The sequence below is a fragment of the Panthera leo genome, chromosome E1 (assembly GCF_018350215.1).
Source record: "Panthera leo isolate Ple1 chromosome E1, P.leo_Ple1_pat1.1, whole genome shotgun sequence".
In the NCBI taxonomy this organism is placed as follows: domain Eukaryota; kingdom Metazoa; phylum Chordata; class Mammalia; order Carnivora; family Felidae; genus Panthera; species Panthera leo.
In genome coordinates, this window is record NC_056692.1 from 43,677,088 (window position 1) to 43,690,429 (window position 13,342).

At 36.5% G+C, this 13,342-nt stretch overlaps 1 protein-coding gene across 2 annotated transcripts in view; it reads right to left on the minus strand.

Moving 5' to 3' along the window:
* NSF (N-ethylmaleimide sensitive factor, vesicle fusing ATPase) overlaps positions 1 to 13,342 on the minus strand; it is a 146,211-nt gene that overhangs the window by 101,192 nt on the left and 31,677 nt on the right. For both annotated transcript variants that reach the window (XM_042914712.1, XM_042914711.1), the window contains exons 5-8: positions 6,430 to 6,596; positions 3,790 to 3,897; positions 3,233 to 3,308; positions 314 to 469 (exon numbers count right to left, since the gene is read on the minus strand). In XM_042914712.1, the coding sequence (XP_042770646.1) occupies positions 314 to 469; positions 3,233 to 3,308; positions 3,790 to 3,897; positions 6,430 to 6,596 (507 nt within the window). The remainder of the gene's footprint in view (positions 1 to 313; positions 470 to 3,232; positions 3,309 to 3,789; positions 3,898 to 6,429; positions 6,597 to 13,342) is intronic.

Consider the following 13,342-nt stretch of genomic DNA (forward strand, 5'->3'; position numbering starts at 1 on the left):
TCATAAATAGATAAATAAAATGAAATTTCTAAATCTGTCCTATCCACAGACGTACTTAAATTAATAAATAAATCAATAAGATAAAGTAACCGCAAATATCTCTATTTTCCCTATAAAACAAAAATGTAATTTTACAAGTTCTAATACCTCAAAAATTTTGGGGGAAACTCTTTTTTAAAAGAAAAAGTTAAGACAAAAATACACTGGCAGGTTTGAAAAATAATTTCAAAACATTATTAAAAAAAAGACTTCATCACATTTTTTTTTTTTTTAACAACATAAGATTTGATCAAATTTTCCTTTTTAAACTCACCCATCTGTTCCACAATCTCTGGAGGAAATACTCGGGAAGCAAATGCTCGTCGAAAAATATCTGAAAATTCTTTGTCCAGACCTCCTATTCCCATTTTTTCAAAGTTCCAATCAGGATTGATGATAGACTGGCGATTTTCCTTAGTTTTAGCTTTGCCTATGTCAAACGAAGATAATCAAATGTGAAACAAGAATTTCATTACCAGGTGGAATAAGATAAGACTCACTGGGCATCTTTAATGAATAAAGAGAAGTTATCCTCTACAAAGATGAACATGCTCTTAGCTGACTTTCTAATAAGAAGGATGAGTTTTGCTATGTTAACTACTGTGCCTGGACCCATTTAGGGCCAGCAAAACACTTGTGAAATGTCTAAGCTCACACAGTCGTCCATTTGTGATCAATCCATGGAGCCTGGTCCTCTTAGCCTCTAATCTTAACCAAGTTAACTAACTTGGCTGATTAGAAGAAACACCATGTGTCTATCTGATGAAGGAAATACTAGTTGCTAGAAATGCAACTGAAATCTAGCAATCCTCAAGGCTCCTGAAGCAAGTGTATTTAAAAATGCATGGATTTATCTAGATGAAGTTAATAAACACGTATATTTGTTGAGAAGATGCACTGAATAAGTCTGATGTCTTATTTTTGTTTTTCCCCATTTGCACACAAAAGTCTAAGATCATCCTAAAGTCTTAATGATTTCAAAATTCATGTTTTCACTTTCACAAAGACAAAAATTATCTAACTTAAATGTCATAGTGCCACCTAAAGTAACTCAAGAGAACCACATGAGCTATCTCAAAAACAATAAAAGTGCCTTAGTACATTCTACTAAAAAGAAAGTGATACAATTTTTTAAATTAGAAAACAAATGGTCACATTAGAAAAAGTTTACCCTAGATGGTGATTTTATGGTTAGAGTTTTGTGGACTCAACATTTCTTCTTTGAAGCGATCTGAAAATATATTTCTTATACTGTACTGCCCTCTTGCGGCCAAATTTACTGCATGCTATATCAGTCCACAATTTTATTTATCAATGGAAAAAACCTATCAATCACACCTTTGCATGAATTACTTAGAAATACCCACATTGTCTGAAAGCCATGCAATGCCCATAAGACAAGACACCTTGGAGCGCCTGAGTGGCTCAGTCGGTTAAGCATCTGACTCTCAAATTTCCGCTCAGGTCATGATCTCATGGTTCCTGAGATCGAGCCTCTTGTCCGGCTCTGCACTGACAGCACACAGACTGTTTTGGGTTCTCGTTCTCTCTCTCTCTCTCTCTCTCTCTCTCTCTCTCTCTCTCTTCCCCTGCCCTGCTTGCATGCACGCACTCTCCCTCTCTCTTCTCTCAAACATTAAAAAAAAAGGTAAGGCATCTTAAAAGGTGTATGAAAGGTATATAAAATACAAAGAAAACACTTCAGAAATGTATTGGATCAATAATTGGAGATTCTGAGAAATCCTAATCCATAAGACAACATGCATAGTCATTAAAAATTATGTTGTTGAGGCATATTTATTAAGAGGCTTGAAATATGTCAAGCAAAAGAACAAGTTATAAAACATGAAAATAGAATCAAATTGTAAAATTTTAGAGTGTGTGAGCTATTTTTGAGTGAATGTCTATCCAAATTTTATGAAACATTTATTTTATTGTAAAATTCAGAAAAAAACAGTAAGAAGGGAATAACTTAAGGATTGAGGAAAAAGGTCACATATTTGAAGTTAAGTAACCTTGGAAATCGTGGTGTGCAGCCAACGAAAATCCTCTTCTTTCTACTGGCGTAGACACTGGCATAGTGAAAACCAACCCCAAGTCAGAACTACTACACAGTTAATGGCGTCATTATTCTGGGGAGTTACTTTTCTTAGAGACCAATCTGCATTATTTTAATATAATAAAAGCAAGACTAACATACAAAAGCAGGGCTGAGCTATGAGTCTGTTGGAGAGACTTTCTTCACCTGCACATTCACCATTTAACTCAATCACAAACCGAAGTGACGCTAGGATCACATTTAACACACCACCGTGCACGAGGCAGTCGACAAACAACTGGCCAGTTCTCAAGGTTATGAAAGACGGTGGAAGTCTGAGGAACTATCAGAGAGAAGGACTTTAGAAATTAAATGACTAAATGCAATGCGAGATCCTCAATCAGATCCTAGAACAGAAAGGACATAATGAAAAAACTAGTGAAATCCAAATAAAGTCTGTATTTTATTTTTTTAATGTTTATTTATTTTTTGAAAGAGAGAGAGCGTGAGCAAGGTAGGAGGTAGGAGAGAGAGGGAGACACAGAATTCGAATCAGGCTCCAGGCTCTGAGCTGTCAGCACAGAGCCCAACGCTGGGCTTGAACCCACGAACCGTGAGATCATGACCTGAACCGAAGTCAGACCCTCAACTGACTGAACTACCCAGACACCCCTAAAGTCTATATTTTAGTTAGTGGCCATGCAACCATGTTAACTTGGTTTTGGTAACTGTACTCTAGTTATTTGAGATGGAACATCAAGGAAGCTGGTGAAAGGTATATCGGACCTCTCTGCACTATTCTTGCAAATCTTCTGTAAGCCTGAACTTACCTCAATATTGAAAGTTTAAAAATCAATTTTATCTGTATTTTTCCTGATTTTTAGTGTGGTTACTAGGTTACTAGGAAATTAAAAATTATACATATGGCTCACATTACACTTCTATTGGACAATGATATCTAGTGAAGGTTTTAAACTTTTTTTTCTGTATCAGCACATCTGACAGTGATGAAATCCTCCATGATTTTGTGATAAACCTTCTCAATGGAGATGCCCTTATTCTTCTCCCAGACTTGAAAAGCGTGGTAGTTGAGGCACATATAATAACAGAGACAGTCTCACTTCATTCAGAGTTTTCTAAAATTGCAAATCTTACCAATAAGATTGAGTGATGAATTGTCTGCTTTTTCAAATGCAACTTGACTGTTTCCAACAACCAGTCCTACTTCAATCTGTATAGAAAGACAATTATTAGTAGTTAGTCTAATAATAGACTTCTGGACTTCTTAACACAAGGCCAAAAATGAAGGGGAAATAAGGTCTCTCTGAGCAAAGCAATTCTTCCAAACTATCATCTAAGTTAAATTAATTTTTCTCCTAACTACCTTGTACTATTTCTATTTAATTTCAATGCATGTGTCTTTTGATAATGCCTGTCTTTTTGTTATTATTTATGAACAATAATCATCATCTGCATTCAACCAGGAGTACAAGTACCCATACAAATTTCAAATTACTATTAAGTCTACAAGTAAGTGTATTTTCCGCTATACTTTAATAACAGCGCTAGCTTATGAAAGCAATGTTTTCTCCCTACTACCTTAAAAGAAAGAGTACATAACATAAAAGAAATCACTGAGCAAGAGAACGGCTAGGAATGTTATATTAATCTGCACAATTCACATCGCAATGATTATTAAAAATAAAACATACCTTCTGTCTTTTTCCTGTCGCAGGCTCTCCCTTCAGGATGCTAGGATCCATGGCTTCGATATCCTTTACCAGCAAACCGAAAAGCTTTTCATTGAAGCTAAATACAAGCTATGTAGAAAAGAGATAAGGGGAGAAAAACCACTTCATGATACAATGGCTTGATTCTCACATCATCACCAGTGTTTTCTAAATGCAGGGAAGCAGCTTTCTCCTGTACATCCCTCTCAAATCTGTTCCACAGGCAAACTGCTCACACAAGCAATGAGAAGAAAAGGGAACTAACATTTACTGAGCATCTTCATGTGCCAAACCGTATAGGATGTCCCATACTTGATATTCACAAACTGTCTTGGAAACAGATAGTCTTCCTCAGTTTTACTAGGAAGGGAGCTGAGATCCGGAGAGGGCTTAAGCAATGGAAGCCAGAGTCATAGTAAACAATAGTGCCAGGATTCAAGCCTGGGTCCATGACTCTAAAATTCATGCCTTTCCACCACCAATGCAAAATTCCTGCCATACAAGTTCACAGACAGATGGTGAATGCTCATTCATTCACCAAGTATTTATTGAGCGCCTTCCATAACCTAGGCCCTCTTCTACATGCTGGGGTATAACAGTTAAGCACAGCAGGCAAAGCTGACTGCTAATCCTGCCACTAGTGACTACTGCAAGTGGGAATAAAAAGTAAGAACAAGGATATGGGGTAAGATATTTATCCAGAAGAAATACAGCACAGCTCAAAAAGCAATGGACATGTGGTCACCAAATTATCAGCTGACTGTCATCTTGGGGAGCCTTCCCGGACCATCTAATCTCAATTAGCACCATACTGGTCCTCCAGCGCATCATCTCATTTTACTTAAATCCAAGTACTTAACATTAACAGCAATGGCATTTCTCATTTTCTGTCTTCCCCAACTAGAAAGTAAGCTCTGTAAGAGTAGGAATTGTGTATATTTTGTTCACTGCTGACCTGCAGAACCTAACTAGTAGCTGAAACACACTAGGTTATCCATTAAACACTTGTTTAATTAATTAGCAGCTCAATTAACCAATGGGTTCTTGTCTCAGCTACAGCCCTGGCAGTGTAGCCATGGGCACATCATTTACCCTCTCTGAATGTAAAAATCACTCATTCCAATTCTAGTACTCTTAAAAATAATAAATGCACTATAACCTTTTCCTGTCTAGCAGTGACTCAGTTTCCACTTGTGCAAGTTTGATATAATGTATGGATTATCCAGATCCCTAGTCTTGTTCTTCCAGATTTATGCCATTTCACTTAGGTGAGAGAATCAAAAGAAATGACACTCCTTTCATCCAACAGCTGTTTCTTTCCACCACTTCTCTCCCTGCCGGTTCCACATACTTTCCCAGGTGAGAGCCTCCGAGAGAGTGTAGGTAAGTCACTAGAGATCAGAATGCTATAGGCAGTGATTTGCAAACTTTTGGTCTTATGATCCCTTTATATGCCTAAAACTATTTGAGAACTCTCAAAGAGCCTTTGTTTAAGTGGATTATATCCACTGGTATTCACTATAGTAGAAATCAGAACAAGAAACTTAAAATGTATTTATTAATTTAAAAATAACAATAAATTTATCATGTGTGAACATAAATGATATTTTTTAACATAAAAAAACCACCTATTTCTGAAATAAAAAACATAAGTGGAAACAATGGCACTGTCACATTTTTGTAAATCTCTTTAACGTCTTGCCTAATGGAAGACAGCTGGACCCTCACATCTCCTTTAATAGCCAATGTGCTGAGCTAGCACACATCACATAGTTTGCAGAATTTCATTGTGCATTTGTGAGAGAATAAGAGGAAAAAGAGACATAACACCTTGGTATTATTACGAAAATAATTCTGACTTCACAAACGCCCTGAAAGAGCTTCAGGTCTCTGGACCATACTTTGAGAACTGCTGCTATGGCGTTACGATAGGAGGAAGGAGTTAGGAATAATTAAGAAAAGTCACAAAGGAAGAGACAAATATAATGGTAAGGCCAAAAGAGCAATGATTATTTATGTGTACAAACAAGCAGCAATTTATGGACTCACACAGCTTTTTAAGTAAAACTTTAAAAGAACAGAATTTCTTCCTAGGAGATTAACAATATACTAACTGAAGTCTTTTTGCAAGAAGGCAAGATCAGCAATATCATTTTTAAGGATAGAAAAATTGGGCTTCAGAGGTTCCAAGAAAAACCTGAAAATACACATACATAATTTTCTTAAGATTCTCAAATTAGTTTAGAACCAAAAAAGTTACGAATCACTTTTCTACAGAAATATATCAGGGAAAAAGAAAAACCATCCAGAGACAAAACAAGTGTCTCACAATAAAAAAAGTAAGAACTCTGAAACATTTAAGTCTGCAGCATTCTCAAGTTTGCACAGGGAAAAGCTGCTGTAACTAAATTTGACATTGTAACCTAAAAGTTACTTTAGAATTTTTTTGAATGGACTCAAGACATTCAGCAAATGTATCACCCTCACTTTTTATCACCCAATTGGATATATCTGTCCATATACAGAGCTCCTCCCAGTTTTTAAACAGTCGAATTAATTTGGACAACTGCAATGACTGGAATGCCTGTCAAGTGGAAGACATGAAAGAAAATTCAAAACTACCTGCTGTCCCACTGAGAACGCCTGGTTGTTGAACTGCTGAATGAATTCCGCTGCCATCTTGTCAGTATCATAAGGATTGGAGTCAATGCTTTTTTTCTGCAGGAAATCAATCTCGATGGTCATTGTGCCAATACACTGTTTGGCCTTGTCAAATGTATATAAGGATACTAGGGGGGGAAAAGAAGCATTTCTTAAAACACAGGGACACCAAATACTTGCTGTGTTTTGAGTAACTAAAAGTTTCACATAAATGAATCCTAACAAAACTTGACCAAAAGAGGGCTTTCCATGGCCTTTACTGACAGGACACACAAGCACAGATTAAAGAAAATGATAATAACCACTAGAGATCTTGTTCCCCTCTGAATTAATTAGTTCACATTGTACAGCATTCTCCCTCTACCTTTACCCCTCACCCAACTCTTATGGGAAATCACAGCCCTCCCCACATAGTCTCTACATCTTCCTCCTTCTCATTTAACAGAGGACAAATGATAGTATGGGAAGTCCCAGTGGAGTTGGCATAATACGCTGCTTTCAAACAAGATTTTTGTTTGACACAAGCAAGAGCTAAGGTGAGAAGTGTGTACTCTTTTGTCCTAGCAAGTTACTATGCAGGACAAAAAAAAAAAAAAAAAAAATAGCTTGAGAAAAAATAAATTACTCCAGAGCGATTTGAAGTTTGACATTTCTTTTAAAATTTTTTTTTTCAACGTTTTTTATTTATTTTTGGGACAGAGAGAGACAGAGCATGAACAGGGGAGGGGCAGAGAGAGAGGGAGACACAGAATCGGAAACAGGCTCCAGGCTCCGAGCCATCAGCCCAGAGCCCGACGCGGGGCTCAAACTCACGGACCGTGAGATCGTGACCTGGCTGAAGTCGGACGCTTAACCGACTGCGCCACCCAGGTGCCCCTCGACATTTCTTTAAAAAAAAAAAAAAAAAATTATGTTTATTTATTTTTGAAGGAGAGAGAGACAGAGTGTGAGCAGGGGAGGAGCAGAGAGAGAGAGGGAGACACAGAATCTGAAGCAGGCTCCAGGCTCTGAGCTGCCAGCACAGAGCCCGATGCAGGGCTCAAACTCACGGCTGTGAGATCATGACCTGAGCCAAAGTCAGATGCCTAACTGATTGAGCCACCCAGGCACCCCTAGCATTTCTTTTTTAATACTATAAAAATATTTACTAGGGCACCAGGTGGTTCAGTTGGTTAAGCGTCCAGCTCTTGGTTTTGGCACAGGTCATGATCTTGCAGCTTCATGGGTTTGAGCCCCGCATCAGTCTCTGCACTGGTAGCTTGGAGCGTCTCTCTCCAAGAAATTCTCTCTCTCTTGGAATTCTCTCTCTCTCCCTCTCTCTCTGTCCCTCCCCTATTCGCACTGTCTCTGTCTCTCTCAAAATAAATAAGCTTTTGAAAAAATATATATTTACTGAACACCTACTATAGCCAGGGAACTATGGTAAGTACTACATGTATAACATGTAAAAGAAGCCAAGGACGTTTTTAACTCATCTTTGTATGAACAACACCTGACAGCAAAAAACCCAATTTCCATGCTGGTAACAAAGGAGGCAAGACAAAGGGACTCTGGAGTCTGTGTTTCAATAGATTCTGTTAGTAAATAGAAAATCAAAGTAAATCATCTAGCTCTCTGTGCCTTGATTTGTCACATTTGTAAAACAAGAAGACAGGACTACATAAACCTGATGAGGACCACATAAACCTTATGATTCTTTCATACCCTAAATTCTATTCTAAATTTATTTCTTACAGTCTAGCCAGTTGAATTAGATTTAAAGATTTTCTCTATATTCTCTGAATGAAATTGCTTACATAATCATATTTTTATATCCTGGCTCACTGTTGTAAAGGGGTACACACATATTTTAAAGATAAACATTTTCAAAAGCAAAATAACTAAGAAAGCCAGAGTAAGGAATAGAAAATTCACTGAAGAGCAAAGAGTAAGTCCAAATCTCAGCTGAAAGTTTCAGATACTTTCTTGCCTCTACTTCTCAGTGTTTTGTTCTTTCTTAACATTTCCTAGAAAATACAGGTTATACATTAAGTAATTTTCATAAACAAGACAGCCTAATTGTTTCCTCACATAGTGAAGATAAGTATAGAAGGAAATGTTAATGTAAAAATGAATAAGTTGATTCATCGATTCCATTTCCAGGTGTCTGTCCTAAAGACTCCTGAACATTTGCCTAAAAATGGAGAGGTTCCTTGCACCATTATTTTCAACAGTCAACACTGAAAAAACAGTGATCAGTAAGGAAATAATGAATAAAATGTGGCATATTCATAATGTGGAATACCAGACAGCAATCAAAACAAAAACTTGATGTATATTTAATAAATATGGCTATTAAAACAAAATATTGAAGGGGGCCTGGGTGGCTTAGTCAGTTAAGTGTCTGACTCTTGGTTTCAGCTCAGGTCATGATCTCATGGGTCGTGAGTTTGAGCCCTACATCAGGCTCTGTGCTCTCTCCTTCTCTCTCTACCCCTCTCCCACTTGTGCTCTCTCTCTATCAAAAATAAATAAACTTAAAAATATATATATTGAATAAAAAACTATATTGCAGAAAGATTCATACCATATGACATCATTACATGCATTAAAGACTCAAAAATAGGGGCGCCTGGGTGGCTCAGTCAGGTAAGTGTCCGACTTTGGCTCAGGTCATGATCTCACAATTCGTGAGTTCGAGCTCCACGTCAGGCTCTGTGTTGACAGCTCAGATCCTGGAGCCTGCTTCAGATTCTGTGTGTCCCTCTCTCTCTGCCCCTCCCTTGCTCGTGCTCTCTCTCTCTCTCTCTCTCTCAAAAATAAACATTAAACATTAAAAAAAATTTTAATTAAAAATAAATAAAAATAAAGACTGAAAAACAATTCTATAACATAATGCATGTACATGTATATACATATACACACATGTGTTTATATATGTGTGTATCATCTATATATCAAGAAACTTAAGTGTATTAAAATATCATTATTACTGACTATAGTTTTTCAAATGTGCTTTAAGGTTAGTGTTCCTAAATAGAAAAGACCAAGCTCTTAGAATTTCAGATGCTGTGGGCAGTACCATGGACAGCGCCACAGGCAGCACCATGGTCAGCACCATTGTCAGCCTCAAAGGGCCAGATGCCCTGAAGCATCCACCAGCAAAGGACTGTAAGATTGAGAATGTTTTCTTATTTTATGATTTATAGCAATTTAATGTCAAAGACTAATAAAAATTATTTTTATAAACAAAGAATGTATAGGCAGTATTTGAATAAACAGTTACAGTGAATAAACATTACAATGAAAAAGGTATATGATGATGGTCAAAAACATGTTAATTGAACATCAGTCTGTAATACCTAAAATACGGCATCTCCAGATGGAGAGAAGACTAAATGATTCTTCTAGAAGATTCCTTCACACTAAAATCACTGACCTGACTGTAAAAAATTCTCACCCTACAGACAGAAACTCCTGTTCCAGAATCTTTGAATTAGCACTCCCCTTCTCACCACACATCCTACCCTAACTGTGCCCACATCACTACTACACTGAATCAGTTTTCTACCTTTATGGCCACATCATCTACATCACTCAAGCCTCCAAACCCTTCCTTGTCCCAAGCTTACCCCGCTAAGTCCCACTTGATCATTCAGTTTTATAATTTTGACCATTAAATCTGTTTGGGTCACCTTTTAAGAAAAATGTTTATTTATTTATTAAGAGAAAGAGAGAGAGAAAGAGAGTCACAAGCAGGCACTGTCAGCACAGTGCCCTATGCGGAGCTTGACCCCATGTGCCGTGAGACCATGACCTCACCCGAAATCAAGTGTCAGACACCCAAACAGACAGGTACCCCATTTGATTCACCTTTTAAAGAACGGACTGTACTGCTAGTGCAGACCCTGCTTGGGATTCTCTCTCTCCCTCTCTATCTGCCCCTCCTGCACACACATGCACACATTCTCTCTCTCTCTCAAAATTAAAAAAAAAAAAAAGAATAACTCTACCATCAAGACAACCATTTCCGGTAGCAGAAGAATGCTTTAAATATAATTTAAGTCACAAAATACATTTCTCAACTCATCAAGATTTATTACCTTGAATTTCCATACCTTTCCACAACGGAATGTATCTACATTAAAGGTTAAACTTAAGCGCTCTCTTAACTGTATTTAGAAAAATATGTTTGAAGAAATAAGCAACCTAAGCTACATACACACTCATTTTCTCACTAATACATTTTCATTTCTACCAATGTCTGTAAATAAGGAACCTTGGTTTCATGCACTGACTTACTTCACTTCAGTGCTGAATTCCTTCACTGTTTCAGCTTCTCACCCTGCTTTAGGTGAGGGGGTTATAATAAAGAGAATCACTTGTCAGTGTCTCCCAAAATGTGGCTGAGGAACCACTTAACAATGAGTGTTAAAAACACACATTCAGGAATCAGATTCCTCAAGGAAAGGGCCTGAGAATCTTTTTTTTTTTTTTTTAAACAAACTCTCCAGATGTTTCTCTCAGGCAAATTTGGAAAGCACTAATTATGCAACTCTCCCCACCAGCTACCCATATCTAAAATAATTTCCTTTATTTTTACCCCAGTCAAAAAATTTTATTCTTCATCCTATTTCCACAAAGGGGAAAAAAAAAGCCACCTAAAGATATCCCCAATATTGGGGCACCTGGCTGGTTGAGTCAGTGGAGCATGCAACTCTTGATCTCGGGGTTGTGAGTTCAAGCCCCATGTTGGGGGGCTAAAGTAGAGATTACTTTAAAAAATAAAATCTTAGGGGTGTCTAGGTGGCTCAGTTGTTAAGTGTCTGACTCTTGATTTCAGCTCAGGTCATGATCTCATTGTTGCGAGATTGGGCCCTACGTCAGGGTCTGTGCTGAGTGTGGAGTCTGCTCGGAATTCTCTCTCTCCCTTTCTTTCTGCCCTTCCCCCACTCTCTCTCTCTCTCTCAAAATAAATAAATAAGTATTTCAAAAATAAAATAAAATAAAATCTACAAAAGAGAGATAACCCCAATATTTCAGTTCCCTCTAAGGAAAAAATAAATAAAAAGAAGTTCCCATGAAAAATTTTAAAAAATAACTCCACAAGTTTACTATGAAAAGAAAACATAACATATAACAAAATATGGCAGCATTTCAGCTGATGAAGTGTCTTCCCCCAAAGAAATCAACCATGAACTAGAAAAAAATATGCGTAACACTTTAAACTGAATTAAATATCCTCAAACAAGTACTTAGAAAAGTAACAAAACATCTAAAATCAGAAGATTAAAAAGTAAGAACACAAATAGACAAAAGAAATGCAATGAGAGTTTATGGAACTCAGGAAAGAAACTGAAGAAAAAGATAAAACTATTTCAGAGTGAATAATAAATTATAAAGTGCCCATAGGAGAGTAGATTCAAATTACTATTTAGTAAGAGGCAGTGAAAGAAGAGGAAAACAACCAAGAAAATAAAAATAAAAGAAAGAAAGACTTTTAAAAGAACAAAGAGAAAGTAGTTGAAATGGAAGATAGGCAGACAAGGACTAACATACATATAATTAGAGCCCCTAGGAAGAAAGTCAAAACAACTGGACCAGAACTAATGTTCAAAACCATAATCTAAGAAAAATTTTGGAAATAAACAAAAACTTAAATCTGCATATTGAAGTGACCCATTATATCCATTGGTCATTGACCTAGAATATCCTAATAAGAATATTACACTTTAAATACAGAAAAGTCCTCAGGGCTCCCAGGCAGAAAAACTGAATTACTTATAAAAGTAAGAAAATTCGACTGGCATCAGACCTCTTAAGAGCATTATACAAGGCAAGGCAATTGTGATCAGTATTTTCAAGAAATTCAAGAAAACAAGCCAAGAATTCTATGTCTATGCAAGCCAAGCTGCATTTGAAAGAGCAAAGATATAGAAAAACAGTTTGAATATGCAAGAACTTAATGAACACCTATACACATATATACTTCCTAGAGGAATGTACTAGATCACAGGTTTTATACAACCAAGTAGAAACTGGCAAAAGGACTATCATAATCATTTAAGTGACTTAACTGCAGAGTTAAGACTAAAACAAGTATGGGGTCATGTGTGGAAGAATAGCATATAAACATCATGCTCTGACAAAGTAGAAAGAAAGCAACTACTATGTAGAGCATGGTGACTATAGTTCATAATACTAAATTGCATATTTGAATGTTGCTAAGAGAGTATATCTTAAAAGTTCCCATCACAAGAAAAAAACTGTTTTTGTAACTATATATGATGATGGATGTTAACTAGACTTACTGTAGTGATCATTAGCAACGTATACAACTATTGAATCACTATGTTATATACCTGAGACTAATATAATGTTATATGTCAGTTATACCTCAATTTTAGAAAATTTCCTTCTTCTACTTAAAAAAAAAAAATTTTAATTTAAAAAGAAAGCAACAAACAAAATTGGAGGAGAAGGGGGGGTAGAAAATGATCATTAACTGCTATACAGGCAACAGAAGAGAGTTAAAGGATATCACTTAGAACTGACAGAACAGTTTTTGAAAAGGTCAAGAAAAAAAAGGGGGGGGGGGGGGACCAAGGGTACTATGAGAGGTATAAATGCAAAAGTAGTCACTAAAACAAAAACATAAATACTCCTAAATACCAAAATAAAAAATTAAAAATAGCCAAGATGATATACCAAATAGAGAAACACAACTAAAATGGAAGATAACAGAACTGAGATTGAATATATCAGTAATATCAATAACTATGAAAGGGCTTAATAAACCTATTAGAAGATTTTTAAATTAGCTCATAAACCAAAACCCAACTCTGTACTGTATACTACAGACACAACTAAAACACAGGGATTCAGAAAACCTAAA